The sequence below is a fragment of the Phalacrocorax carbo genome, chromosome 1 (assembly GCF_963921805.1).
Source record: "Phalacrocorax carbo chromosome 1, bPhaCar2.1, whole genome shotgun sequence".
Lineage (NCBI taxonomy): Eukaryota > Metazoa > Chordata > Aves > Suliformes > Phalacrocoracidae > Phalacrocorax > Phalacrocorax carbo.
In genome coordinates this window covers 150,584,812-150,612,181 of record NC_087513.1, presented here as the reverse complement: position 1 = coordinate 150,612,181, position 27,370 = coordinate 150,584,812, and the positions used below count along the sequence as shown (strand labels likewise).

Here is a 27,370-nt window from a genome sequence, read left to right as displayed (position 1 = left end):
CATGCAAGCACCCTTGCTGGTCACTTGTCAGGAATGAAGCTTAAAATCCATGCTGCTTTACACTTATATGGCTATATGGACAACTACACACAATGCTGAGACACAGACTTTCTAAAACACTGCAGGAAGCAGTTACATTTTGATGTCTTTGGCTAGTTTTTTGTGCCACTGCTTTGTGACACTACAGTCTTGCTCTAAAAGTTGCCCTCCCTGGCACCGAATCCTTTACAGAAGTGGACCACTCTCAGGTTCAGGAAGCACGGGTGGAAAAATGATGAAGGAGCCTAGGGAGACACGGCAGGTTTTACATGGGCAAGCTGACAAGCCCAAGTGCTGGGAGGCCAGTGGGGTCCTGATGAGGAATGTGCTGATCACCCAGCAAGGCTGCAGTACACTCCTCCTTCCCGCCCTGCGGTGGCTTATGCATGTAAATGCTTTGTAACAGAGTACTTGCAAAAGGATTTCTTGCAAGAGTCCCTGTGAGGGGTACGGTAGAACATTGCTAGGACAAAGTCTCACCAAAGGGGGGCCACAACAAGGATTATATCCCCTATATGTTTGTAGCTCTGGGATGCCCAGCTCTAAGATCTTTGAAGTGACTGGCTTGTTTACTAATGCTTTGCATATGTAGCAAGCATAAGAGCTCTTCTGTGGGCTGTGGGAGCGGTTGGAAACATTAGAGCCTGTCCTTAGAGATGGGCTCTGGGCTGGAATTCGCTCCATCCAGAGTGCACAGCTTCCGATGCCACGCGAAATCCCACGCACTTTGGCCGTTGGCTCACAGAAATGGAAGGGTACAGTAGAGTTAAGCTTTGCTTATTCTGCACATTTTGCCAAGATTTTGAAAACTACTTAATGGACTTGGACAGACTCAATAAGTGGTTTTAGATTCAAGTACTACTTGTTTAATGGATTTATTTTACAAATATGGGCATTGAGATTTCAAAACTTCTTTGGCTTTGGCCTGCTGATTCCTCTTAATTTTAAATGTAAAGCAACATCTGAAGCTGACAACAGCAACATAACTGTATAACTCCAACAGTTGCATAAGCTCATCTCATATTCAGAACAAGGCCTCCATCCACCAGGGCTTGGATGAAATAGGTGGCTGATATTTCTGTCTGGAGGATCATTTCCCTTCGGCTTTACAAACCACGGCACAAGTATTACACTCATGTCAGCCAACTATCTCATTTGAAAAGGCCTTTCAAGTCTCCAGATTTCAAATTTATACATATAAAATATATGTGTGTGCATATATATATACACAAATATATGCGTAAGTGTATACGGTTTAATTTATTTTATATACATGTGTCTGTGTATGAATGTATATGCACACACACATTCCTATGTGCATTCTTCTCCCCCGATGCTGCCTGGCTGTTTGCATCTCTTTAGAAACTTCCAGCATTGCTGTTCTGACCCTGCGTAATGCTACCTCTTGCTCCTCTGTGGCCACCCAGGATGTGCTAGTACTTGGAGAACTTCAGTGAGACAACATTGCACGTATTCCCAACAGCTGTTCCTCTGAGGCTTTGAGTTCTTCACCCTACAAGAGCAGTAATTAAGGAGAACAGATACCTAGGGGTGGGAGATGGATCAGGATGCTTTGTGGTGCGTAGGCAGTGCAAGCTCTTACAGCCTGCAGGTGAAACTAGAACTGGGGAAAGGTGGTGGGGTGCGATGATGGCTGGCTGCACAGAGGTCCCCAATTCACTTCTTCTGCAGCAAAGTTCGGGACAGTAACATTGCACTCCCCCAGGATAAGAAAGAGAAAGGAAAATGGATGAAATCTGGGACAATGCCAGCTTTCTCATTTAATCACAACAAACTGAAAATGTCTTACGCGTTCAGAACAGAGGAAAACTAGTCATTAACTTATACAAGGCAGCTGGTTTCCCAATAACAGCTCCCACACGTTCTGGTTTTACTATTATTGTTCTTGTCAAATGTGGGAACGCAATGTATATTAATGATGGTTTATTCCAAATTGGTCATTGTCAGAGCTAATAATTAGGTAGTCAGGCACTAATTATCTCTATTCTGTCTCAAATCATTAACTAAGAAATCTGGAGAAGTAATTTTGGAGGCAGGCATCAAAGCCACACACAGTAGGGTGGGCTCTGCTGTGGGCACAAGAGATGCTTCACTACAGAGAGTGGCACCAGCCTACGCCTGGTAGCAGAGACAAGGCAATACTGCTCACAGTACCAGGTGCAGAGTGGTAGAACCTCAAAAAAATACATACATGTGTGGTGTCCATCTGTTCTTTGCACCCCTGGTTAATTCATGAAGGAGGAAAGCTCTACAAAGGCATTACCTGGCACCTGGACAACAGAGCATCTCCAGCCGGGCCTCCATGGGCCACCATTGGCCAATGCAGCTCTTCTCCCAAGTGGCACCAGCTGGATGGGCACCAGGAGGAGGGTGTGCAGCAGTGGGAAGTGGTGGCACAACGTGTCTTCTCAGAGGATATGAAATCTCAGCATTTACTCTGAAATAAGCCTCCCGTGGAAACGACTGCAGGGAAGAGCTCAGGGCAAGGATGGGTCTGGCGCACACGGAATGAGAGACCCTGGGCACACAGGTGGAGCTGCCCAAGCTCCTGATGCGGCAGGGGACACCTGCAGTGCCCCCCAAAATGGATGTGCTTTCAGGGCATGGCTGAGCCTGCACCACTGCTTCCCACCTGCCAGCAGCACCTGCATCCCCTCAGGTGCATGCAAGATACCCAAACTGCAATCATCCTCCCCTATTTTCCCTACATATTGTAGAGATTACACCAGAAATGCTACATGGGAAGCCTTCAACAGTAGTTCACAGCATACATTTTGCTGATCATTTTAAATTGAATTGAGTGTATCCTCAAAGTGCCTTAGGGAAAGCAATGGGGAAAAAAATTCCCTTTTCAGTTATTCTGGTATAATTCGTCCTTCTCATTTAAGAATTTTCAAGTTTGTCCTGCCTTTGTGGGCACAAAAGTCCCAAGAGATATCAAGACCAGCACCCAACACCACCCATTACAAACTTACCTCAACATAGAGGATAGGAAAAATGCCAATCTTGTCACCCAGCATTCCTTCTGCCCAGTTGTCATCTACCCTCCTGATGACTGTCAAAATTTCATCCTAAAATCAGAGATGCACAAAATACATAATCAGATTTTTTCAGTAGAAAGATGCCAGGTTTTAATTACCCACATGACACCTTAGGGAGAGAGTACACAGAGGAGACCATAAGCCAGGTTAAAATGTTCCCTGAATCTTGGGCCGGCAGCATCCCTGGCCCAGCATCCCACCTCAGGCATCCCATCCAAAGTGCACTGAAGAGCCCTGCAGACTGGTGCAGCTCATGCCGGCTGCCAGCATCTCCAAAGGCCTGGGGACAGCAGGTGGGAATAGGTAACTCCTGGCTTCATTGCAGGGACAAGGAGAATGTTTGTCCCAGGAGGTCACCTCTAACCCAAAGGAGAAAGCTCTCTAGCGTGAAGCTGCCCCTGTGCATCTGAAAGCCCATTGCAGTGCTTGGATGCTCCCGAAGACAATTCAAAGGGAAGCACCAGCAGAGCACAGCTAGTCCTGGAAACACTTCCAGCAAGAAGCATAAGGTATAGCATGAGGTGCTCAGCAACTAGCCTACCCTGCTGATGCACTGAATGTCAGTTTTCTTTTGTAGAAAAAATATCAGGGGGTAGAAGTGCAAAGCAGGTAAAAAGCCAGCGATAACATATGAAAAAACTAGTTGCATTCAGCTGTTGGGTCAGCTTCAGTTTAGATACAAATTAGTTTTCTAAAATCAATGGCATTTTAATATTATATTTAATCTAAGGGGCCTTACAAAAATTTTAGCTGCTGATGAACTTATTTGTGATTATAAAACAGGAGGTGAAGCAAAGTGCAGATAAGAGTCATACTGCTCAAAGTTTCCCTTGATAGAATTAAAACCTAGAACACGCCAGTCATTACAAAAGCTCAGGTGACTAGACCCAAACCCTGAGTTTTCCCAGTTTGAGCTTTCAACTTGTCAATGGATTTCTGCTACCATGTCTGCCTGCTGGATTTTTGCTACCACGTCTGTCATACTAAACCCAGCCTTGAGCCAGCTCCGCTTGCCACAAAGGCTGTGGAAGGCAGCCCTCTCTGCAGGGCACTGCCTGCGTCCTCAGATCTCCTACGGCCAGAGGCAAGGAGTGGGCTTAGAGAAGCTGCGAAGCGAAGTTTGGTGAGATGCCATTCATTCCCTCATGGTGTCCGATCTTCCTCCATTTCTGTGTAGAAACGTATAAAAAAGAAGAAAAACTTCCTCCAGAAAGCTGATACAGAGTTCCCTGCTGTTCTCACTTTATTTCCACGACTCACTCTAGGAAAATAAGAGTTATGTATGGTCTATCACCCTCCATGCAACAAGCGATCCGTGTTAACTGGGCAGGTGAGAGGAGCTGTTTTTTTGCAGATACTTCTTATGTAGAAAAAACCCCACAAATTTGTGATTCAGGATGTTCAGACTGTGGATTTATGTTGATAGCAAATGACCAGAACAGGGATGTGGTATGATGTACTTTGCAGCTTTTGAACATGTGCATTTTGAACACGTGCACTTTGAAATAGTTTAAATTTTTCCTTTGAATTATTCATCTGAATGATCCATTAGGGGAAAGCTCAGAGAAACAGCCACAGACTGAGTCCTTCAGCTATTTATTACAGCTGGAAGGATGCAAAAAGAATTTGTGCGTTTAATTTCCTGAAGAAACAGATAGCATTCCCTTCCAAAGCCCTGTCTGCACGGACCATTTTTGATCTATGTAAAGAGCTGACAGTAATACATCTCTGCAAAGTTTCCACATGCTCTGACAAAAGACCAATTATCATAAATTTAGAATCTAGGTAACGGGGGTAAATAAGGAAAATAAAAGACTCTGTTGCTTCAAGAACCTGCCATGAGTGTTCCTACTTTCTATATTTGTTCAGCTATTCAGGCCTTTTAAAAACCCAAAGTGTGATGGGTCTACACTTTTACTTTACATTTATGTATATGTATATAATCTTATGAGTGTATGTGTGTACATATGTGTATGCACGTATAAGTGTATGTCTGTATATATATATTTGCATATATATATATACACAAAAGATAAGAAATGAAGAAAAATCTTTTTAACTTTAAAACCCCAGACTCGACTAGATTTTGTTAGCGGCACTGTGTAATCTCCAACCCTGGAGCAGGTTGGACAGGCAACTGGCAGGAAAAGCTTCTCCTGAGTTGATCCTGCTCGAGCATGGGGCAGGGAACAAGTGACCTTTGAAGATCCCTTCTAACTTTACTTTCTACAGACCTATGAAATCTGGAAGCATTTCCATACACCAATCTTAGTTTAGCTCTGCCAAGTCTGGCTGCCGAATGTAGTCATATATGAGAAAATCAGATAGCTGCACATCCCAAGATATGCTGATGTTCAAAAAGTGTACCTTTGTGGGAGAGCAAAGTGCAAGTCCTTGACAATGCTTTCCATTATAGAATTTGTTTTCAGAAGCATGTTAAAAATCTCCAGAATTTACAGAAAATCCTGAAATATTTTTTGAAATTCTTTTTTAATAGAAAGTGTATACACCATTCTATAGACTGGGCTGGTGAAAGCTCCAACATGAACTATTTTAGTGCCTTAAATTAGTTGGATAGCTGTGCTACTTATAAATTCCTAGAAAGGTTCCCAAAAGGATCATGAATAGTAAAGAGCCACAGATCTCTTGGCATACCACTTCAACTTTCTGAACTTCACTGTTTCACGTGTACTAAATTGATTTCCAGGCAGCATAAAGGAATCCAAGCCTCAAAACTCATTTCAAAAGCCAATGGTATCCACTGTAGTTTGACACAGATACCTCATGCTCTTTTTACGCCTGTTGCTAAAGTCTCTAATTATTTGCTCTCTCCTGCTTGCTCAAGTCTCCCTCTATTCATCAGGGCCAGGCAGCCTTGTGACAGGCACGTGGGACCTGCAATTCCAGTGTATAACCATTATCAGAAAGGAAGGCAGAGATAAATCACTTAAAAAGCAATCTGATTGATGGAGAAATGAACCCTTTTGCTGAGAAAACAGCACAAAATTGTGTCCAATAACAGTAATGATTCACAGCCTGATTTTTACTCTAGTCATTAACGGCCATTAACGAAGCAATACAAAGCAGATGCGCTTGCTATTCTGCAGAGATAACAACTCCAGCTAGAGCACTGGGGAGATCTCAGTGATAGCAGCATGGCACCACATGGTGCTTGGTGCGTCCGACGACGACGCTTGCCAGCTGGCACGAGAATCCCAATCGCTGGCTACTGCCAGGATGGTCCCTCTGCACACAGCAAATGCTGCTGGAATTGAGTACTAAGGGTCTGGGATGTTGCACTGCAGCCAGGAACGTTGGATGTGATGGCTCCATGATTGGCACAACACTTGTTAAACACCCCCGTGTGCTGGGGATGAAAGTGTTGGGAAATGAAGGAAATAGTTGATGTTATTAAAAATGTGATGAGCAATAAAGCATGGGAAACAGTTGATGCTACCTTGTCAGGTTTGAGACTCATCTACCACTGGGACTCAGCCTTCAAAGGGCCACATGAACTCATGCATGCAGGGGGTGGTCCAACACCAAAACAAAACCGTGGGCTGTATTTGGACTCAGTTTAAGGCTGGAGTAACTACACAAACAGACAATAATGCAGTTACTCCAGATTTGCACCACTGTAGCTGAGAGCAGAGCCTTCTTGCGCACGGCTTGTACCAGAGAGCACGCAGGCCAAGGGAGGGTGGATTATTTTTTAAAACAGAGACAGCAGGAGCCCAGGCTCATACTGGGCTATCACATAGGAGACGTTAGAAAGCTGAGTTAAATAAGTATAAGCCAAGGGCATACAATGAGGCTCTGTAGGCCACACACTAATTGTAACCAAGCTAGTGAACATCAAGAGTAACACTTCTGAAGCTGCTGGAGTTAAACCAGTGCAAAGCTGACACAAGGCTGGAACCCATCATTACGGAGAGCAAAACAACTGCTAACCGGCTGATTTGGCTGATCATTGCCAAACACTGAAGAAAAATATGTTAAGTCGCAGATCTGGGATGCTTCATCTTCTTGTAGCCACTGCAGAGGAGGGACAGTGGTGGGCCCCTACGGCTGTACCTATGGCTGTTTTGGGAGGAGGAGTTAGGGGCAGCAGTCCGCATGGTGTAAGAGAATGACAGGTTGGAGCTTTGTTTGCTGCACTGGATACCCAAGACAGAGATTTCTCTGTCCCTTCCAGTTTTATACTTACACATACAGAATTATTATATTTGGTTTATCTTTGGCCTTTTATCTGGAGAGCGTTGTGTCTACAGGAGATGAAAATGGGTAAATGGCAGAAGCTCTCTGCAGCATTATTCATAAAGATCAGCATAAAGCAGACAATTTTCTTGCAATCCATCTTGCGAACAACAAGACATTTTAATTTTGAACATAACTAGTAAGAATAAAACCCAAATATCCTTCCTTTGTTTTCTTTTACTGCACTGACAGATATTCTGACTTCCTCATAACAAAGGGGAAGGGGAAAAACGAAGTCCAGCAAAAGAGCAACAAAACATAATGATACTGAACATCCCTACATTTAAGTTTTCTTGGAATTTCTCTTCAGAGGGAAACTCTTCTTTAGTATATGTTTATAAGTAAAATCAATTACAATTGTCTGGTAGTGTTAAAATGAGGGGTGGGACACAGATAGGTTACACTAGTTTGTATAAATTGTATCCCAATGCAACCCCTCAACCTGAGGAAAGGACAAACAGTGTAAATGAAATTGAGATCAGGTCCAGCATCTTCAGATGCAAACTGAGGCATTCAAATGATGAATATTGCTCCAAGTGACAAATCACATCTACAGCAACGCAGTGCTTATGACTCTGCTGCATCAGCAGATGATCTAAAATGTGGGCTAAACAGCAACCTTCATCAGCACAGGTGACAGCTAAAATTAGCATTGAAAAAAAATGATGAAAACATGACAGTAAAGTCCTGAGATGAAAAATAGATTATTCACTGTCAGGGAGAACAATAGGCAAGACATAAAAACAGTTACAAGGTGACAGTGCATGTAGCAGAAGGAGCTAAAGAAGAAAATAGCAGTAGAAAAGAAACCAAACTCCCCTGGGGGAAACGCACTCATCAGGGATAAAAGGATGCAGACAGTAACAGGAGGGGTGAAAAAAAGGAAAACTGAGGGATTGAGAGTAGAGCTGTACAGCAGAAAGAAATGCTCCATGCGAGAATGACATTGGACAGCCAAGAAAATGAGAACTATCAGTATACAAAGACAGCTATTGTAAGGGAGGTACACTAATATATGGCACCAAATATATCAAATACAAAAGTGTCTAGGAAAGGACCTGCTCTAACAAAATAAGACCACAACTGCCTGCCATAGTTATTAAGTTTCTTAGATCAAGCAAGCAATGAACACCTTATGCAGACAAGGAAGACTGCTTCTCAGAGAAGTCACCTTTGTACCTCTGGGCAAGCAGTGAGGAAAACAATGTGCCAGCAAATATATATTTACTGATAGGATCTCAAAGGTAACTTCTGGCTAACTTTCAGTTAATGCATAGCTGCTACTTCCCACCAGGCAGCCCACTTTCTTGCAGAGATTCACAGCTCCAGAGAGGCTGAGTAGTCGCAGGGTTTGCAGCGTCTGCAGTCAAACACTTTGCTTGCTATAGAGCAAAAGCACTTACAAATCTTTTGTTAAATAAATATAAGAAAGCATACATTCTAGGAAATTGTGTTCTGCTGAGAAATGTTGCATGAGTGAAAAAGATGTTACATTCGGCGAGAAAATGATATGCTGCAAATATTTCATTTAGCTATAATAAGTAGCCTCAAAAGAGGAGGTCAGTAAAATCCTGGTGAAGGATATTTTTATCATCTATTTTGTATTCATTTCCAGCATAACTGTTATTGCTTTATGTGATACTATAACAACCAGACACAGCTGAAATAAAACAGAAGATGACAATGAACAGGTTCTCCACAGCATTCAGTGCCATAAATTAACATTAGGGGATATGCTTTATTTTACTGTGGGTTTCTTGATATCCATGAAGCCCATCTAAGGTCAACACAAATTGCTAGGGAGGAGGGGGGAGACAGAAAACAGGTGGGGAGGTGGGGGAGGATGGGAAATGTGACATTTTAAATCCAGAGGAAATTACAATCTCAGTTTTCTCTCATTCCAAATGGAATTTATTAAACATTTTGGTTTTAAGAAAACAAAGACCTTTTTTTTTAAATGTCTGCTTTTTAATGTCTTTATGTTCTTAAAATAGGAAATACTGTGATATATGATGATAGTGTATTTCAACTGCTAATTGGTATGTGGTATGATGCAATATACATTTTGAAGCTGAATGGCATTTTAAAACACCAGAACATCTGATTCAATCAGGAACATTAAAAGACACATTTCCATTAGTTTTTTTTCCTGAAATGGAGTCATTCTTGCAGAACATTCCAACGCAGATGAAATGTGTGCTTTTCACACAGAACAATATTCTTGGAAAATGCGTAGCCAGTTCTACTTGTTGAGTTTCACTGGCTTTATACCAACCTTGCTCTTCATGGCACGAGCTATCTCACTCCCTTCTCCTTTAGGCAAAATGTGAGCAATTTCCCAAAGACGCAAACATGGGGCTTGCCCCACGGGGAGACTTTGCGCCCCCCCAGTCCTACAGCACGGCTGACGTGTGGGACATTGCACAGCAACCGAGCAGGCTCTGCCTGCACAGGGAGGAGGACTTACAAGTTGGGAGAAGTCAATGACCTTCATCACGCTACATGAGGGGACGTCCCACTTAATAAGAGGACAGGCTGACAGGGCTGAATTTGCTTACAACCAGCTGAAAGAAACAGAGTGCAGGGGGTCCCTCAGCAGAGTTGCCCGAGGAGGCCAGGCAGATGTCCCACCGGTCCCAGCACCACCGTGCTGCAGGCTTGGCTGCCAGTACCCCACATGCCCCATTGGTCCCTACAGAAGTAGCTTTCCAAAACTTTTTTTTTTTAAAAAAAATCCACTATTCCCCTACCTTGGTGAAGGTCAGGCAATCCTTGTCTTGATCTTTATCCTTTATTTCAAAGTCGTAAAGTGCTTTGCCCTGAGGTGGAGCTTGCGGGAGGGGCTTGATACACTGGATGTAGCTGGCGGGGAAGAAGCCATGGTTCCCATTGAGCTCCCCGTGGTACCAGTTCTCATCCACCTTCCGCCGCAGTATGATGATGTCCCCCTTGTTAAACTTGAGGTCGCCTGGCTCTTTTCCCTCATAGGTGTACAGGGCTTTGCCATAGGGAAGCTGAGAAACACTCTGGGAAAACAAAATATGCAACACCTTTTAAGTAAACTCGAGCCAGAACCAATTTCCTTTTTAAAGTCACTTTCAGCTAGAAGCAAACTGATAATCCACGACCAAATTACCCCAGTGACTGCAGGTGACTGCTACGTAACATTATACCCTGAGTCTTGCAGGAAAACTAGGATGCATGTGATGGTAAGACTGGGAAGGTAAGTGTGTTACATCAGAGGAGGCAGTGCAGTTCTCGTGAAACTCAGCTGAAACCCATGGTACCTCTTACACCATCAAGAAGCATCTGTTAATTTGCAAAATATCCTATGTAAGCAGGTCTATGTGTTTAAACAAGTAAAACTTGACATGTCTAAATGTAAGATATTAGACATTTTGACCTTCAGGGTTGCTTTGGTTTCTGAAGCTCAGAAGATAAAACAAAACAAACTTGAAGATTCACATAGTTCTAAAAGTTGGCAAGTTGAAAATTTTTCAATGTGTTTATCTGAGCAACTCCAAACATTTTTTGATTTTGAAGCTTTTAGTTGAGCTTTTGATTTTGTAACCAAATGCTCTTCTTTCAAAATCCCCGAGTCTCACACTGCTCACTGAGGGCTACTGTAAACAGTTACAATATTCTTTGTTGCTTATGATTTAACGTCCCTGTGGAAAAGCAGAATAGGCAGAATGCCTCAAATCTTTCTTTTAGAACTAAAACCAGCTCTGAGGATTTCACTCTCATTAAAAGGAAGAAACAAACTCAAAAAAAAAAAATAATCACAGCATAAGAGCAAAAAAAAGCCTAAAAAGTTATTACTTTGGCGTGATAAAAAAGAGAAGCCTATTTGATGGAAACTACCTGATTGTAAAGAATTCTTCCCAGTGTTCACTTTGGCCCAGTGCAAGATTGTCTCACTCAGGCTGTGACTGCATGGACTATTTTTTTGTGGAAGTATCGGTTTATGTAGCCCTCGCCCTTGCCCTCCCTGGATGCTTGCTTCCCTCCTTGCTGAATTGCACAGAGCTGAAGTGTGTTGGACACAGCTGCCAAAAGGGTTTGGCCCTATAATAGCTCTTTAACCCATACTGGAGGAGAAAAGGTGCATCACTGTTTTATCCTATGTAGTTTTTTATTTCATTTAGCTTGAGCTAAGAGCCAGCTTGCAAGCCTCAGCACAAACATGTAGCAGCATGTATCACGGGGGATGTTAAAGGGGTCATGTACAGTCAACCTTTCATAAGAGTGTTTTTTTCAGAGATGTGCTTATAAAAATGACACCGGTTTCTGTTGCATATATATACACTCATATATATATATGTTGTTGTATACCTATATATACTCATATATATACCTATGAGTAGTCTGTTCCCTGCTCTGTACACTGGATGTCAAAGGCGTGTCCTATAGGGCCAATGAAAAAGTAAAGGTATGTTTAATAAAATACCCTGGTATTCCCCTGGGTGTTTCTTACACCTGTACTTCTGGATGATATCCCTTTGTATAAGAATAGCATTTGGATGCTTTCTGCAGGGAGAAGGTGGAGTGGGCTGACAGAAACACTCCATTTCCCCATCCCAGCCAGAAAATAGGATGCTGGGATGACTTTTTATGGTATTTGTTAAAGCAACAAGCAGAGGCATTTTTCAATCCCAACGGGTGCATTAAATGGACCTGCTGTGGTATGGCAGGTTTTATGCTCTTACACCTGCACCTTTCGGCAGGAGGAGGAGAAACACCAGCCCGCCGTCTGCGCTGCCTGCCAGCACAGCCTTCTCCTGCTGCTTCTGGGTGCCAGATGGTCGCTGTGGCAGGCAGATACCACGCTGTTCAAAAAGTAAGTTTCTGAGTGCACCTTCACATGCAGGCGTTAACTTACTCATTTTATTAGGAAGGGCTTTAGTAGCTGTGCAGGCCTTGGAAAGCATGTGCAACAGATCTTCTCGCCTATGCCACACAGTGAAGGAGGCAATCGAACAGGCACGGCTTTACAGAGCACTATCTGTGTTGTCTGGACAGGGATTTAATTTCATTCAGATGTGTCCCCAGCTCTCATTTTTCTCATTACCAGTTTACAGTTCCGCTTTTTTCTCGGTATTCTTTTGGATTTTGCTGTATGTGAATGAAGGTACCCAGTATTTTGGAAGCACCTTCAAACATAACAAAGCATAAAACCAGGAAAGAACATCAACAGCCACCTAACAAAGCATGCATCAAACAGTCTCTGCCAAATCAGAGGCAGCACCCTACTGATATTTTTCTCTCTGCCTGGATGGTTATTTCCCTTGACACCAAAGCTTTTCCCCCCTTCTCAGCATTTTAAAGATTAAGCCTACGATTCCATCAAACTCCTTTGGTAAGGCATAGATTGCATTACCTATTTGAACCTAGAAAAAAAAAATACTAAGTTGAAACACTATTGAGCCTTGTAGTAATTTAGAAATAAAAGATTCATTACTTTAATTCATGCTGGTAGAAGACAATTTATCAAACACTGAGCAAGACTTCTGCCAGGTGCTCATTGAACCGCTGCTGATCCAGGCACACGCCTGGCAAGCATGCTCCGTATCACTTACCCTAGACGGGGCTTTCCTATTCCCAAGATCTTTGTAGCAATTCAAGGTCAGATCACTTTTTTTACTTTTTAACCCCTTTCTCTTCCCAAGCTTCATTTTACTGTGTTAAAAGTGAACAGCCCCCAGAGCTACAGAAAAAGAAACTGGATTTTATTCAGTCTCATGCATCTTCAATGAAATACTTATGAAACACATGCTGGGCTTCTACTACTGATTACTTGAGCTGGCTAGAAGATGATTCAGGTGTCTGTTTATACCTTAACTTGACGAACACACAGGCTTTAAAGCAAAAAACCAAACTGCAAGACAAAAATTTTAATTTGAAATGTGGCATTGTTTTATTTGAAGACCCTAATGTGTCACCCCAGGGAATTTGCAGTTTAGGTGCTTCTGTTCCTGTTCTCTTTCATGGGCTTTGTTATGGACCGTGCCATCTAGGGACTGTCCCTCACAGAGAGAATCTGCACATAAGGTGCTTAAAACTACAACTGCCAGTGGGCAGCTGCTTCCAAAATAAAATGTTTCAATTATCAGCTACAGCTTTTCTAATTCTGAGCCGCAGCTTTTCAACTAAAAAATCGGTAGAGGCATTTTTAAAATGAACATGTTGTTTAGTGGAAAAGACACCCTCCTATTGAAAAATTGCCATAATTGAGACATTTCCCAGCCTTTCCATAAGGCCAGAAGTGCCCATTTTGATTTAAGCGTCCCAGGTAAAGCTGGCATTTACTGTGGCCCAGGCAAGGGTGAGGAAATAATGGAGTCCTCTAACCCTTTTCAAATAAAGCTGCTTTTCCTGTTCTAAAGCTTTAAGTGTCTCCTCCAATCGACCAAAGAGAGAAGTTCAATATCACAATTACAAAAAAAAAAAAAATCAAAAATAAATTCCTGAAGCTTCCTTGCTGATATTTTCTAGCCAAAAGGTCCAGCTTTCAGTGGACTCTCAGTGGTCAGGTTATCTTAATGGATCCTGATCCCTAAGAAGACGATTTGGGGAAATTTCCCATTATTTTTCCTACTTTTGATTAATCCATTAGTGGGAAGCAAATCAGATTCAGAAAGCTCCTCTTAACCACCCCTGAAAGGAAGGAGCATTAAGCATATTTCAGAAATAAAAGAAAAATGATCACTGCTGCTGCTTGATAGTTGTAATGTCACTCCCCATCAACAGTTAGGTGATTCTTAGAAATCTTCCTATAATCCTATTATTATTTCCCTCTTTGCCAAATCTTTGTGCAGTGCAATTCTGGCTCAATCACCCCCCTTTTCTTCACTTGAGTCCCCCAATTCAAAGGGAAGGGTGTCAGCTACGACTGACCTCTGACTCATGGGCAAACCCCTCAAGCCCTGCTGGGGAGCATGACCCTCCCTTTCTCTGTTTAAAAACTCTGCCCCATGCCCTGTCCTATTTCCCCTTACCTCTTTCTTCCGCACAACAGCATTTCAGCCAGACATCATCATCTTCAGCATGCCCAGGTAGTCCTTCTTACAGAATCTTTTAATCTAAAACAGGCTGTGAAGTGTCAGCTAAGGGATCAGACTAAAAAGCAGAGGCAGGAAATGGTTTTGGTGGGGGGCAGTGACAAGCACACAGAGATGTTCCTCCAGCAACTACCAGAGTGCTTACACTTTCCTCTTGCTGCCTGCTTCAGGAGAGCTAACCCCTCCTTACACCTCTGCCACTCCGGCACCTGGGCAGCCCTGCAGTACAGCCAGTGGACACCACGGAGACACCGTGCTAACCCCTCACCATCCTCTTCTTCCCCTGCTCCTTAGTTGAAGCCCCTTCTCAGCCATGCTTCTATCTCAGGGACTTGTGCAACACTATGTCCCAGGAAGGAAACTTCCCCTTCCCAGCCTGGCCCCAGCAGCATCATACTGTTCCTCTGCCCACAGTGCCTGGCTCCGCTGCAGCCTCCCTGGCATATGGGGACTGACACAGGAGAAGACTGGCTGCCCCATGAGGATCATGGCAGAGACCACCACCACACTATCTCCCTCCAAGTGAGCTCTTGACCTGTGTTCCTGCTCCGAGGGATGCCTGCCATCACCCTCTCCCCAGCTGCCATGAAATCTGTCGGGCATAATGCAGGCAGCCACAAAATTAAATGGCCTCTGCATCTGGCTTTATCAAGAAATCTATTTGCCCTGTTGATTTATTGTTAGGTTAACTAGAATTCAGCTATGCTATGTATTAAATTTCAAAACTCTGTGTGGGTGTGTATAGAAATAAAGAATGTAAGAAAGAAAGGAAGGAAGGAAGGAAGGGATGAAGTCACAGTCAATGGCAACGGCCAGCTTCTTTTTCATGCCAGCAAATGTGTGTTGGCATGATGCTGAATACTGCCAAAGGTTTCTTTCCTATTTCAGCAATCAATAGTGACTGAAGCCTGAAGCGTCAATATGCTGAAACCCCACCTTGCAGAAGACTTAATGATATGTTGGCAACTCAATCATTCTGCATTTGTGTTTCAGCAATGTCAAATGGCAGCAGTTAAGCAGAAACCTGCTGGCAAATTGACAAACAACAGCCATGAAGCAATTAAGGGGCAATGCTGGAGGATTTTTCATTACGTATCCTGAAGAACAAAAGGAAGAGAAAAAATCCCAAACATGCTTGTTTCCAGTAAATTGTCCCAGTAGAAAGCTTTGTAGAGTGTGTGCTGCACAGGTAGAATAGGCCTTAAGTTTTCAAAAGTTACAGAAAAGACACATTTTCCCAATATGCTCAAAAGCAATGCAAGCTCCAACATCGGCCAAGACCTTCTAGGTCCTGCACGCAATACTTGATGAAGAAGCTGAGGTCTGATGCTTGCCCGAGGTACAGTGTGGGTGCCCACAAAACATGCTTTTCCTACTTCACACTATTTGGGAAATGAAAATAAAAGTTTCCCCATGCAACCAGTTTTTCTTGAGAAAAAACAGAGCCTGGATGTCTAAAATAAGAGTGTGCCTTCAGTTTCTGTGTCTGTGCACAACTAGAGAGGGTGTACACCGAAGACAGCATCAAAGCCCCACGTGCAAAATCATCAAAGAGGCTGGCAAGGTTTGCTGGCTCAGAAACACACAGGAAGAAAGTCCAAGGACATTCCTTGACATCAGTATATTGCGCTATATAAGAACTCAGAAATAAAATACTCAGTGGAAAGGCCTCCAGCTACTAAACCCAGACAGAAATGCTATGACCCAACCCTTCACTCAAACCAAGTTTGTTTTCAGATTCCTGAAACCCAAAAAACCTCTTGAGGCTCCAGCTACAGCTCCTCTCTGCAACAGCAGAGCAGAAGAAAGGACATTTTCTGCCATGTGAAAGCCACATTAACGCTGAAGGGTAAATTCCCTTGCCCACACTCTCGCCTTGTGCGGCTCAAGCCATGCAAAGAAGGGAAACCTCAGCCTCTTTGCTGCAAGGGCTTCCCCTGCACGCAGGGATCCCCCGTGACAGGCAGGTGTGATGCTGCCCGCCCTGTTGGGAAGCATCCTTGCCTGAGCCTTGTTTCAGGGGGATTAACGGATGAAAAAATCAGGGAAATGCAAAAGATTTCCCAACAGTGTTTATTTCTTCCTTCCCTCCACTTCATAGGTCTTGTTCATAATCAGAGCTAGATGGGAAGCAGGAATGGATGAAGCCAAACAGCCTCAGAACATGCAGGTGGAACAGCTGATAAGAGCACTACTAGGGACAATACTTTATTTTTTTAGACTTTTACTTAAGTCATTTTAGCAAAACACATTGGCATGTTTCTTGCTGCTGTTCTTCAAATTTCTCCAACATCTCCATATACCCTGCCCTCCAAATAAATATCTGAACAGTCTGTTCCTCTGAATGAATGAATTAATACACATTTATCTCCTTCATGAAGTACCATCAAATGTAAACATCCAAAGCAAATCAAAATTCAATAAAGAAGAAAAGACACAGAAAGGAAAAAGTAGTGAAAAGTATGCACATCTCAGTCATAAATGATAATTAAACACAAACCATTACTATAGAGCGTAAATAATAATTAAAACACATACTGTTAATTTTTTGCCTGATTACTCTGAAGCATCACACAAATTTCCCAGTCTCTGCAAGCAAAGATTCGGTGGCAACACATGGGGCTGCATTTACGTCTTCCAACTACTAGGAAGCTCCCCACAAGCAGGCTGGGTGGCACTTCAGCGTATGTTTTCCTGCCATCCGTAACAGCTTCACAGAAATCGCAGCAGCCGTGCTGGAGAGGACAGGGGTTGGGTGGCAGAGCATCCATCAGCAGAACTGCTGAGGAGGAGACTGTATGCTCCCCATTACTAGCATCCGGGTCTTGGATTGAAAGCACCCATTCAAATCAGCCAAGAGCGACTTAAATCATGAGCATGAAATGCCTGCTCAGATCCTTTTGGGATGGGAAAGTGGACAGCAGTCCAGCGTTCAGAGCAGTCAGTGGTAAGCCCAACAAGCAATTCAGTCATGGTGGCAGTGACAGCCTTGTCTGCCAGGCTTGGTAAGGGCCACGGCATGAAGGGCAGCAGGGGCTGTGCACTGTCCCCTTGCTCCTCGCCATCCAACCTGCTACAGTCGCTCTCAGTTTAATATCTTCCAAGAGCAACACATTTCACTTAAATTAAGAGCAGTGCTTAAAATATGCCTCTTCTTAGTCAACCATAGGAAGCAAGAGTGAGCACTTGTACATGCAATGAGCTGAAGAAACAAGGGGCTGGGGTGGACTTTAGCCAGTGCAGGTATAACAAACCTATACCACCAAAAGATACGTTACCTGCAGAGTTTTTAGTGGCTTCTGTCCTCAAGAGAAACTTTCAGGATGACAGATCATAAATCATCATTATATCTCACAGCAAAAACTCTTAAAAAGTGGTTTGTCTTCCATGTAAGATGGTTTGCCTTATGTACAGCCATTCAGAAGAACTATCGCCCCCGGTCACTTGGCTTTACAGAACACAACAGTGACAATGCAGCCTTTGCTTTCACAGAAAGCTAATAATAGGAAAATTAATCAAGGAGAATCTAATTTTGCGCAAAGTAGCAAAGACAAAAAACAGTGCTATTAGTCAGCTCTGTGTGAACCATCAGTAAGAGCCTGAAAAATTGCAGTTTGCAGGTACAACCTCTTTAAAATCAGCTTTGAGAATAAAAGTAGTTAAGCCGACAACAGAAATGGCACCATGAAGAATGAAAACTGAATGTAATCTTCTATATACCTTGGAAAGTGTCATGCTTATTTATAGTGCCACATAAGTAGTAATTAATGACTATAAAAATAAAACTTCTTAACTAAAGCTCTATTGTTTTATTTAACTAAAGCTCTATTGTTTTATTTAACTAAAGACTTGGACATAATGGTTAGGTCCTGATCCTGGCTGACGGTGCTGTGGAAGGCTGCAGTCCTTGTGACGCCTGAGGACAGGTGCAGGCAATACACACCTGAGGTATGCAAAGCTCCTACCTGGAGTAGGAGGTGAAATGCTTCTCCAAAGATGTTTTGAGGTGCTAGGAGGTCTTGGAAACATGGAGAGGAAGTGCCCAAAGAGTTTAGGAGCCTATCAGCCATTTCCAGAAGTGACTTTTGCAGCTAGCATGAATGTACCACAGGAAACGCTCAGAATTGAGACAAAAGGAACATAAGCAGGTACAGCTTCATTCTAGCACAGTGGTGTTGCTCCCCAAAGAAGAGGGAACAACAATGTTCATCACCCCAAAACAGCATAAGGTGTTTTTAATCTCCTTCAGCGATGGGTGAACGGAACACAAACTGCTCTTTAAAGAGAATAGCACCTCCCAAGGTTATTTTGTAGCTTATATGGCAAACTGGCCCAACTTGCATTTTATGTTATAAAGTCCATCTTTGTACACACCAAGATTCAAACTTTCCCTTGGCAAATGCAGTCGCTGCCTGCAGCACAACTGAGAAAGAAATGGCAGGCTTTCTGCTGCACAGCGTGTCACACAGGCACGTTTGGGATCCTCTGCTTTACCAGAATAAGAGCTCAGTTTTACAGGGCTACATGGTTTCTCTTTGAAAGTTTAAAAACTTGAATGCAAGAGCATCTCTTGCTGAGCTCATCTGATTTAATAATCATGGCTAAAATAGCTTCACAACTTCTGCACATCTCACTCTGCTTCAGCCTGTCATTCACACCCATCAATATTTACACATTCAAAGTTGCCTTTTTCCTAGTAACACATTGTTTGAAGCAAAGTATTCTCGTACTACATGCACTTCTGTTAAACAACACATGATTTTCAGGGTCAGGTTGGATTTGTAGCAGTGAATTTGCAGCTATTGCTGCCCAGAGAGCCAGTGGGTAACACCAGCCAGCTGTTTAACCATGTCAGCACAAAGTCCCTCATGTTCTGCAAAACTCGAAACCTTCCAGACTCTGCGCTCTTTAATAAGTGGTACTGTCAACACACTGCTGGCATTGTAGGTCAAATTCTGGTTTCAGTTAAACTACTTTAATCCAGTTAATCCTGACGAAGCAGTGTGGATGTATAGAAAATTCCTACACAATATGGAGTTTTATTTTACAAGTAATCTCCTCTGAAACAAAGCTGAATGGCTGGCAGCCTCTGCCGAGGAAAATATTTAGTGATCTCTCATGTGCTGGTGATAGCCTTTACAAAGCCTAGGTATGCTCTGAGAATCTACCCTTTCAGGCAGTCACTGGATCCTAAGGGCTAAATTTTACCCTTATAATCCTGTGCAGAGGTCCCAGTGAAAGGAAATGTCTGAATGCAGACATTTCAGAGAAGCAGCTGATTGAAATGTCCCAACCAATAGCTGAGAGGACTTAGAATCATAGAATCATAGAATAGTTTGGGTTGGAAGAGACCTTTAAAGGTCACCTGGTCCAACCTCCTGCAGTGAGCAGGGACATCTTCAGACCAGGTTGCTCAGAGCCCCGTCCAGCCTGGCCTTGAATGTTTCTAGGGATGGGGCATCTACCGCCTCTCTGGGCAACCTGTGCCGGTGTTACACCACCCTCATTGTAAAGAATTTCTTCCTTATATCTAGTCTGAATCTACCAGACTCGAATAAATAGTCTGTCCCCATCCTTCTTATGAGCCCCTTTAAGTACTGAAAGGCCACAGTAAGGTCTCCCCAGAGCCTTCTCTTCTCCAGGCTGAACAACCCCAACTCTTTCAGCCTTTCTTCACAGGAGAGGTGCTCCAGCCCTCGGATCATTTTTGTGGCCCTCCTCTGGACCGGCTCCAACAGGTCCATACCTTTCTTATGCTGAGGGCCCCAGAGCTGGACGCAGCTCTGCAGGCAGGGTCTCACCAGAGCAGAGTAGAGGGGCAGAATCACCTCCCTTGACCTGCTGGCCACGCTGCTTTTGATGCAGCCCAGGATATGGTTGGCTTCTGACCCAAGTATGCAATGTGGCTTCATGAGAAACCACCAGACTAAATATGCCTTGACTGACTGCCTTGCAAAAGCAAGGGCCACCAAGCACGTCCTGAGTGAGGACTTCAGGAGCTAGTGTTAGGTTAACACAGAAGAAAACAAGTAACAGATAAGAACATGTGCTGCTGCAACTTAAACAGGCAATCTCACTGCTATGGGCTACTTGAGCAATTCAAGGAGGAAAGACTGCAAAGTCTGCTACGTTTAGCCTGTCAGAGCCACGAATAGAGACACACAGCATAAAACAAATAAGAGGTCCCTTGAGGCTATGGAGAAACACAAAACAAAACCTTATATTCAAGGCACTACGGCAGTTACATATTTAAGGTTACCTTGTGTTCTACATTCGAAGTATGTTTTAAATCCTTTAAATAAACATGAAATCTCTCACTGATTACTCCCCAGACGACACCATTTTGGTCAGGACCACAACCTGGTTTTCCCAGCCGCCTGCCAGAACCCAGCCCTCACTCATTTTTTAGCAAAAGAAATGAGTTAAAAGTCAGCCGACTGTGCAATTTTGAGAGTCTTATGTTTTTTCAGTCTCCTTCACCTCCACAACAGCAGCATTTACAGCCCTGGAATTTTACACAATTCCTTATGCTGTAGGTCACAGCAAGAAAAAAAGATCATTTGGGGGAAAATACTAAAAAGTATTGCATAAAAGCCCATAGTGTGAATCTCTGCTGTAACTGCTTCAATTGATCTTTCCTGGTGGAAGCTGACAAAAGCACGGGACAGCTTACATTTTCCAGTGGTGCCTTTGTAACTCTGCCACCCAGCATGATACCTTTGGTTTGCTTTCCAGCCTTTCCACATCTTTCTTCTTGGCTCCTTGCCTTGTGACTCAAGTGTTTCCTTAGCAGAAACCCTCTCCCACCTCCTCCCCAGATAGGACTTCATGGTCCAGTCCTGCTACAACTGATCTGAGCTGGTTTTCCTCCTGGCAGACACCAGGCAGGTCACAGCTTGGAGGTCCCACTCCCAGACCCTGATTTGCCGGGATTTTTCCATTGCAATTTTTTCTCTCTCAGGTGGACTGCAGGAAGGGGAGAGGAGTAAGGAAGGGCCTGGTGATGAGGCTGCCCCAAAACTGGAGCAGGCAGCTGTATTTGCCATCTGGCGAAGCTCCCAGAGCTCAACAGAGGGAGCCCCACTCCGGTGAATCTTGCTGGGATTGCTCCGGGTGGAGAAGAGGCGACTTTTTTTTTTTTAACATAAATAAATGCACACCAGGAAAATCTTTCTTCTCTCTTCCTCCCTCCCTTCACGCAAACATTAACTTAAAGGTTGTGCAAAAGCTTCTCCCATCATTTCAATCACTGAGAATCAAGAAAATCAGCAGCTGAAACAATGCAAGCCACACTGGCAGCCTCAGATCACAGGTTCCAGCGCTCAAAAATACCAACCCACAAAAATGTAAAAATGAAGGAATTTTTTATTTATCTTTCTGAGGAGGCATAGGGTTGTTCAAGGCCCACGCTGGGATCTTTCTTCCATATGGTAACGTGCATTTGCTGAGGAGCTGAGGAGTCTCTGCTGGTGTCAGGGTATTGCAAGGTCTGAAGGGTGAAACAGGGATGGTTTTACAGGGGAGCAAGCAGGGCCACTTCAGCATTTCCGGGTAGCATGGGAGAGGCAGAAGAAGACATATGATGATGAAGACCATCAGGTATGGGAATGTGATGAAAAAGTGCCCATGCTAAGAGCCTGCCTGCCTAACAGTGATGGTGGCAGGGAGGCTTGTAAACTGGCATGGGTGAACGATGAGAAGGCAGCCTTAATTCTTGTTTCTGATGAAGGGGAGGATCCAAAATTCCTATTTAAATCCTAGCACTTCTGCAAAAGGTAGTGTTTCATTTGCTTACACTGCTTTTATTGTATGCTTTATGATAAATAAGTGCGGCGCCTAGGAAGCTCCTCTTTCCATTGTGTCTTCCTCGCTGCACGTGACCACAGAGCAGAGCCCTGCACTATAAAACTGAAAATACATCCTCTGCTTTCCCCTTGTCCAAAGTTTTCATGGGCAGCTTTAAAAAACATACACTATGAGAACTTTCTGGGGTGGTATTAACAGTTTCATAAATACTCTATTACCTGAACTGTGCCTTTCCTGAACTGACAGAGCATTTGATAAATGCACCGTGGGCTGCATACACAGTGGAGCTAAAGAACATGTTTCCTCAGTAACTCAGTTGTAAACTTCAATAGGTGGATAAATTCCCATGTCACTAGAGAATATTTACAACTGAACCTTATTTATCAGCAGCATGCCCTTACCAACAGCCCACACAAATCCTGTTACACAAAAACGGCTATGGCTCTTTTCTCATAGTTACATGAAAATTGCAGAGGTTTCTTTTGCACCGGGACAGGCTTTATAGCCAGCGAGATGAAACTGCATTAGGAGATGCTAATGTTGAAATATTCTTGGCTCAAATTGTCAGCGTGAGAGGAGTTAGCTCATCCACATCTGCGTCCTTTGAGCAGCCTCCTCATCCCTTTGCTGTCAGGGACCTTCTCAAGCGAGAGCACACTGGGGCTCTCCATGCTCATGGTGGCTGAAGAAATCAACACACCAGCCCACTCGCCAGGAATTTAGAGAGGTTATTTTTCCCCCATTTGCTGCAATTAGTAATATTAAAATATCTGGTATCCATTAAAAATGAAAAATCTACATTGTTTAAAGCACAGAGTTTCAACTCTTTATCAAAAGTGCCACTGTGGTTGTTATTTTCCCCAGAAGAGGACCTTATTTTTCAGGATACCTGCCTTCTCCCTGGTGGGACTGCAGGCTCCCTGCCTCCCTGCATCCTGCCTCTGCTTTGCCCTTCCATCCAGGTCCCTCACCCCAAAATGACTCACTAGCTACAATTTACTGACATGCACCCTCGTCACAAAGATGATTAGGAATCACTTTCAAGCCTCAGACCCACTGACAGGACAGACTGGCACCTTCCTGCACGTTAGCCAGCTGACTGCCAGAAGGGCTTTAAGCAGCTCAGGCTTTGAGGAGTGCCGGGGGGTCAGAGGTCAAAGAGCATCTCGGACTCCAATGCCGTGAGTCCTCCTCTCCTCCACGGTGCGAAAGGTCCCCCCCATCATCACGCCAGGTTCCCATTAGGAGCAGTTCAGCTTCTTCCCCAGCTGGAGCAAACCTCCACAGGTTTTGATGTTAGGAAGCAACGGTAGTTGGAGCAGACAAGAAAAACATCAAGGAAGATACAAGGCTTCATAATGCAAATCACGCTTTTATGTCATTCTCCTGAATCCCCTTTGGGGAGAGGAAACTTGATTATCTACAGAATATGGGTCAAAGTTATGCCTTAAGGATCTTTTGGTGCTTTGACTGCTTGCTGACATTCTATGGGGCTCCTTGGTGCCTTTTCAGGTTAATGCTTTCAAAATGCTGTCCCTGTGCATCATCATCATAATAATATTACTAAAAAAAATAATTTCCTGCACCCACTCCCAGGAGTTTCCTCTCATGCTCAATTTAATTGATGCTTCCTCCTGCACTCTGAGGAATGATTAAAATGAATGCTACACATGTTTGGAAGCACTTCGGATTTCAAACTCTGCATGGTTTCTAATTAAAGGGACACACAGAGGATACTCGTGCTACATTTCACTCCTCTCTATGGCTATTATTATTACATACATTTCAGCAGTAGTCAAAAGAATCTCCTCTACTTCTTACATAATAGGATCCTGATTTAGACTGGATAATCACCAGTTGTTGATCTGGGTGAAAAATGTCTTTAGGAAAGGAAAAAAAAGGTTTGATGTGTAGCTAGCCCTCTGACATAGACATTGATATTAATGACCTAAGTGTTTGAATTTCTGGCTATCCTGGAGCATATAGTACCCAATGTTAAGCACTGGTGCTAATGAAGTACAAGAAAAAAAACCCAAACAGCTACAAAAAAATCCAGTGTAATCTGCAGGGATGTATGTGAGTGATGAAGCAGCAGCCCTGCTGTCTGGGTGTCAAGGTCTCTGCTGCTACAGTCAGCTCACTTGTTTTGAGGATTGGCTCTTCTCCAAGGTGGAAAGTACCAAAGGACTTTTTACGCTCTCAGTCATACCCTGATGTATTATTGACAAATTTGAAAAATTCCTGTATCACCTGTGGATGTGTTTCCACAGAGCATGGTCAAAGCCACAGACGTGCCCAGCTGCAGAGCTTTTAGGAGCCGCAGCCCTGCGCACGCTGTGCCATAGGATATGGCCTTGGTGCTCACCAACCTGTCGGCACGGGTCAGACAGGGCATGTGGGAGCAGCTTGGTGTGCTCAACACCGCTTGCACACCCTCCCTTCACCTCATGGTCCAGGCGTAGCCAGAGATGGCTTCATCCAGGGGTGACTGATGCCCAGAGATGTTGGAGGAAAGGGCATGGGTATGTCAGTCTCAGTACTATTTCTACCCTTCCCTACCTGCTATCTCCCTCCCAGCTGCCTGGTCTCTGTGTGTCTTGGTGGTAAGTACTTGATTCCTGGGCAAAACCACCTGACTTCAGGTACAATTTCTGAGATGTTTCTCAGCTTGACTTTCAGAAATGTCAGGACCCAAAGGGCTGGAGAAAGCAACCAGCACTGAAATCTCGCCCTGGTTAGTTACACATCTGCATCATCAGCACCTGCATCTGACATCAACAAAGCTGCGCAACAAAGCTAATACTCCTGTTTTTCTGTAAGAAAATATGGGGCTGTAAACCTCAAAGGGGAAAATATTTCATATATATTTGCTATTAATATAAAGCTAGCTCATATACCCTATCATGCAAAGCCGTACAGTAATTTTGAGAACTGCAGCTACACCTCACTAGAGGCAATGACCTTAACGTTTTCCAAGCCCCGCTTCTGACTCTGCTTACATGAATGTAAATAAATCAAGAGCTCCCCCACTGATCATAATGACAGTATTCCTGATTGTCACCGTTGTGGCAGCACAGTCAAGTTCCGTGGCAAGTGACACCAGGGGAAATGCTATGATAGCAATCCTATACTGCATTGCATGCATCTTTTACTAGCTAGGAATATTTAAAATATGGGATGCATTTGCTTTTCGAATGTCTTGTGAAATGCTACATGCTATAAATAATTCAAACCAATAATAATGGGATTCCTGGGCATTTCTTTTTCAGGTTTAAGAAGGCAACTGTCTAACTTGGTGGAATAAACTTTTTACTGAAATAGATTTCACTGCTGATAAAGGAATGGCTTACGATTAGATACACTGCGTATTAGCAACAGAAAAAAAGACTTACAACAAAGCAAAAGAGTGCTGGTGTATACATTTTTATTACTTATTCATCTTTGGTATGGTTTTGAATCCCTTCAAAATAAAAGTGAAGTCCTGTGCCTCTACCCCGGGCTAAATCTATAATCACTGGGATATTGTATAAAATAGGAGCACTGGCTTCTCCTCTGGCTATGTTATAAAACTGAAGAGCATTTTGCTTTCAAAGGCAGTTTTTAGACACTTAACTTCAGGAAAGGATTAGGGCATATCTCTCAAAAGGAAGAAGATACTTTGGCCTGTGAGAGGGGCAGAAATAAGACATACTCCCATCCTCAACACTTTCCTAGCAGCTAATTCAGCATGGTGGTTTCACCTCTCCCTTCCTTCAGCAGGCTAACACTTCAGGATCCCAGCCAGCCTTAACTCTTTTCACTGTGTGATAAGCTTAGGTGACCGTTTCAGGAAAGGGGATTCTGGTATGGGAGTGAGATACCTGCAAAACAGGCATGACAATGTGGAGTTTCTGGGGTGAGGTATGAAGTATTGCTTGGAAAATATATAAATGTACCCTGAGAAAGACTACATCCTGTATTTCCATGACATCAAAACCAATTCAGCTTTGTTTCCTTCCTTGTTATGCTTAATTATTCCATCAGACCACATCCAAAAAGCTATTCATAGTTACACGTGTCATGTGATCTCAGCGTATCTCTGAAGACTAAAGGTTTGCAAATACATCTGGTGAAATAGCAGCAAGCAATTGGAAAAATGTGGTCAAGGGAGCTCTCTGAGACACCCCCGCCTTTGTGGAGCTGTTGGAGAAACCTGCAATCCCCTTGACTCTCTCAGCAAGGGGACCTAGAGGAAAGAGCTTGAGAAAGAACTGGCTACGGGTGTGGTTTTATGATATGGGTGAGCCCGTCTTCAGGCAGCCTCTGCTGGTTAATGTGTCTGTGGGTTTAGCTACCCGAGCTGACCCCTCAGACTGTGAGACGAGCACAATGTGCTGCACAAGGAAGGCAGCAGGACTGCACACCTGATGGGATGGCTCAGATGGGAACCAGAACCTCCTTTTTCAGCAGCAGCCCCCAGAGGGGCTCTATAGGCTCAGCCCTAACCTCAAAGCACAGTTTCAGTATGACAGTAAGTGACAGCTCCAAGTCTGAGAATGAGCGCTGGATCCCTCACTTGAGCAGATGGGAATTACTGTGCTGAATTTCAAAGGAAGGGAATTTAATTTCCATATGATGCCAATGCTTTCTTTTCACCACCTCATCCCCCCTGCCTGCCAGAACCTCAGCTAAGGAATTGTCCACATCCTGGTTGGAATGTTTCTATGGAGTCAGAACTTGAAAAAACACGTCTGTCCTCAGAAATTATGCATAAGTCCATTACAGCACAACAATAATTCAACTGTAATTGCCTAGTGGTACAGGCTGGAAGAAAGCAAGTATGAGCGAATCTAGAATCTGGGCAAGCATGAGAAAAGTCAAGAAATGGTGGACAGAGACCCCTTTGAGACCACTGGACTCACAGGACTGCTGAGTCTAGTCCTCTGCAATCAACAACCAACGTTGCAATAGATATATAGTCCTCAGGTTCTCTGTATTTTTTTTTTACACGTTCCAGTTCACCAGAGGCAACAAAGCACCTCTCAAAGCTCTCTTATGAACTTAACACCAAGTAAGAATGACCAGAAGCTGTAACTCTCACATGGTAAATGAAGAGAGCAGGAGGGAGCAGAAGCATTGCCAGTGTCCTGCTCCTGATGAAGAAAG

At 43.7% G+C, this 27,370-nt stretch overlaps 1 protein-coding gene across 1 annotated transcript in view; it reads right to left on the bottom strand.

The window, feature by feature from the left end:
• The window catches only part of SH3RF3 (SH3 domain containing ring finger 3), a 252,941-nt gene that overhangs the window by 84,079 nt on the left and 141,492 nt on the right, over window positions 1-27,370 (bottom strand). Inside the window, exons 2-3 of the mRNA XM_064439770.1 lie at window positions 10,109-10,384; window positions 3,036-3,131 (exon numbers count right to left, since the gene is read on the bottom strand). Coding sequence (XP_064295840.1) covers window positions 3,036-3,131; window positions 10,109-10,384 — 372 coding nt within the window. The remainder of the gene's footprint in view (window positions 1-3,035; window positions 3,132-10,108; window positions 10,385-27,370) is intronic.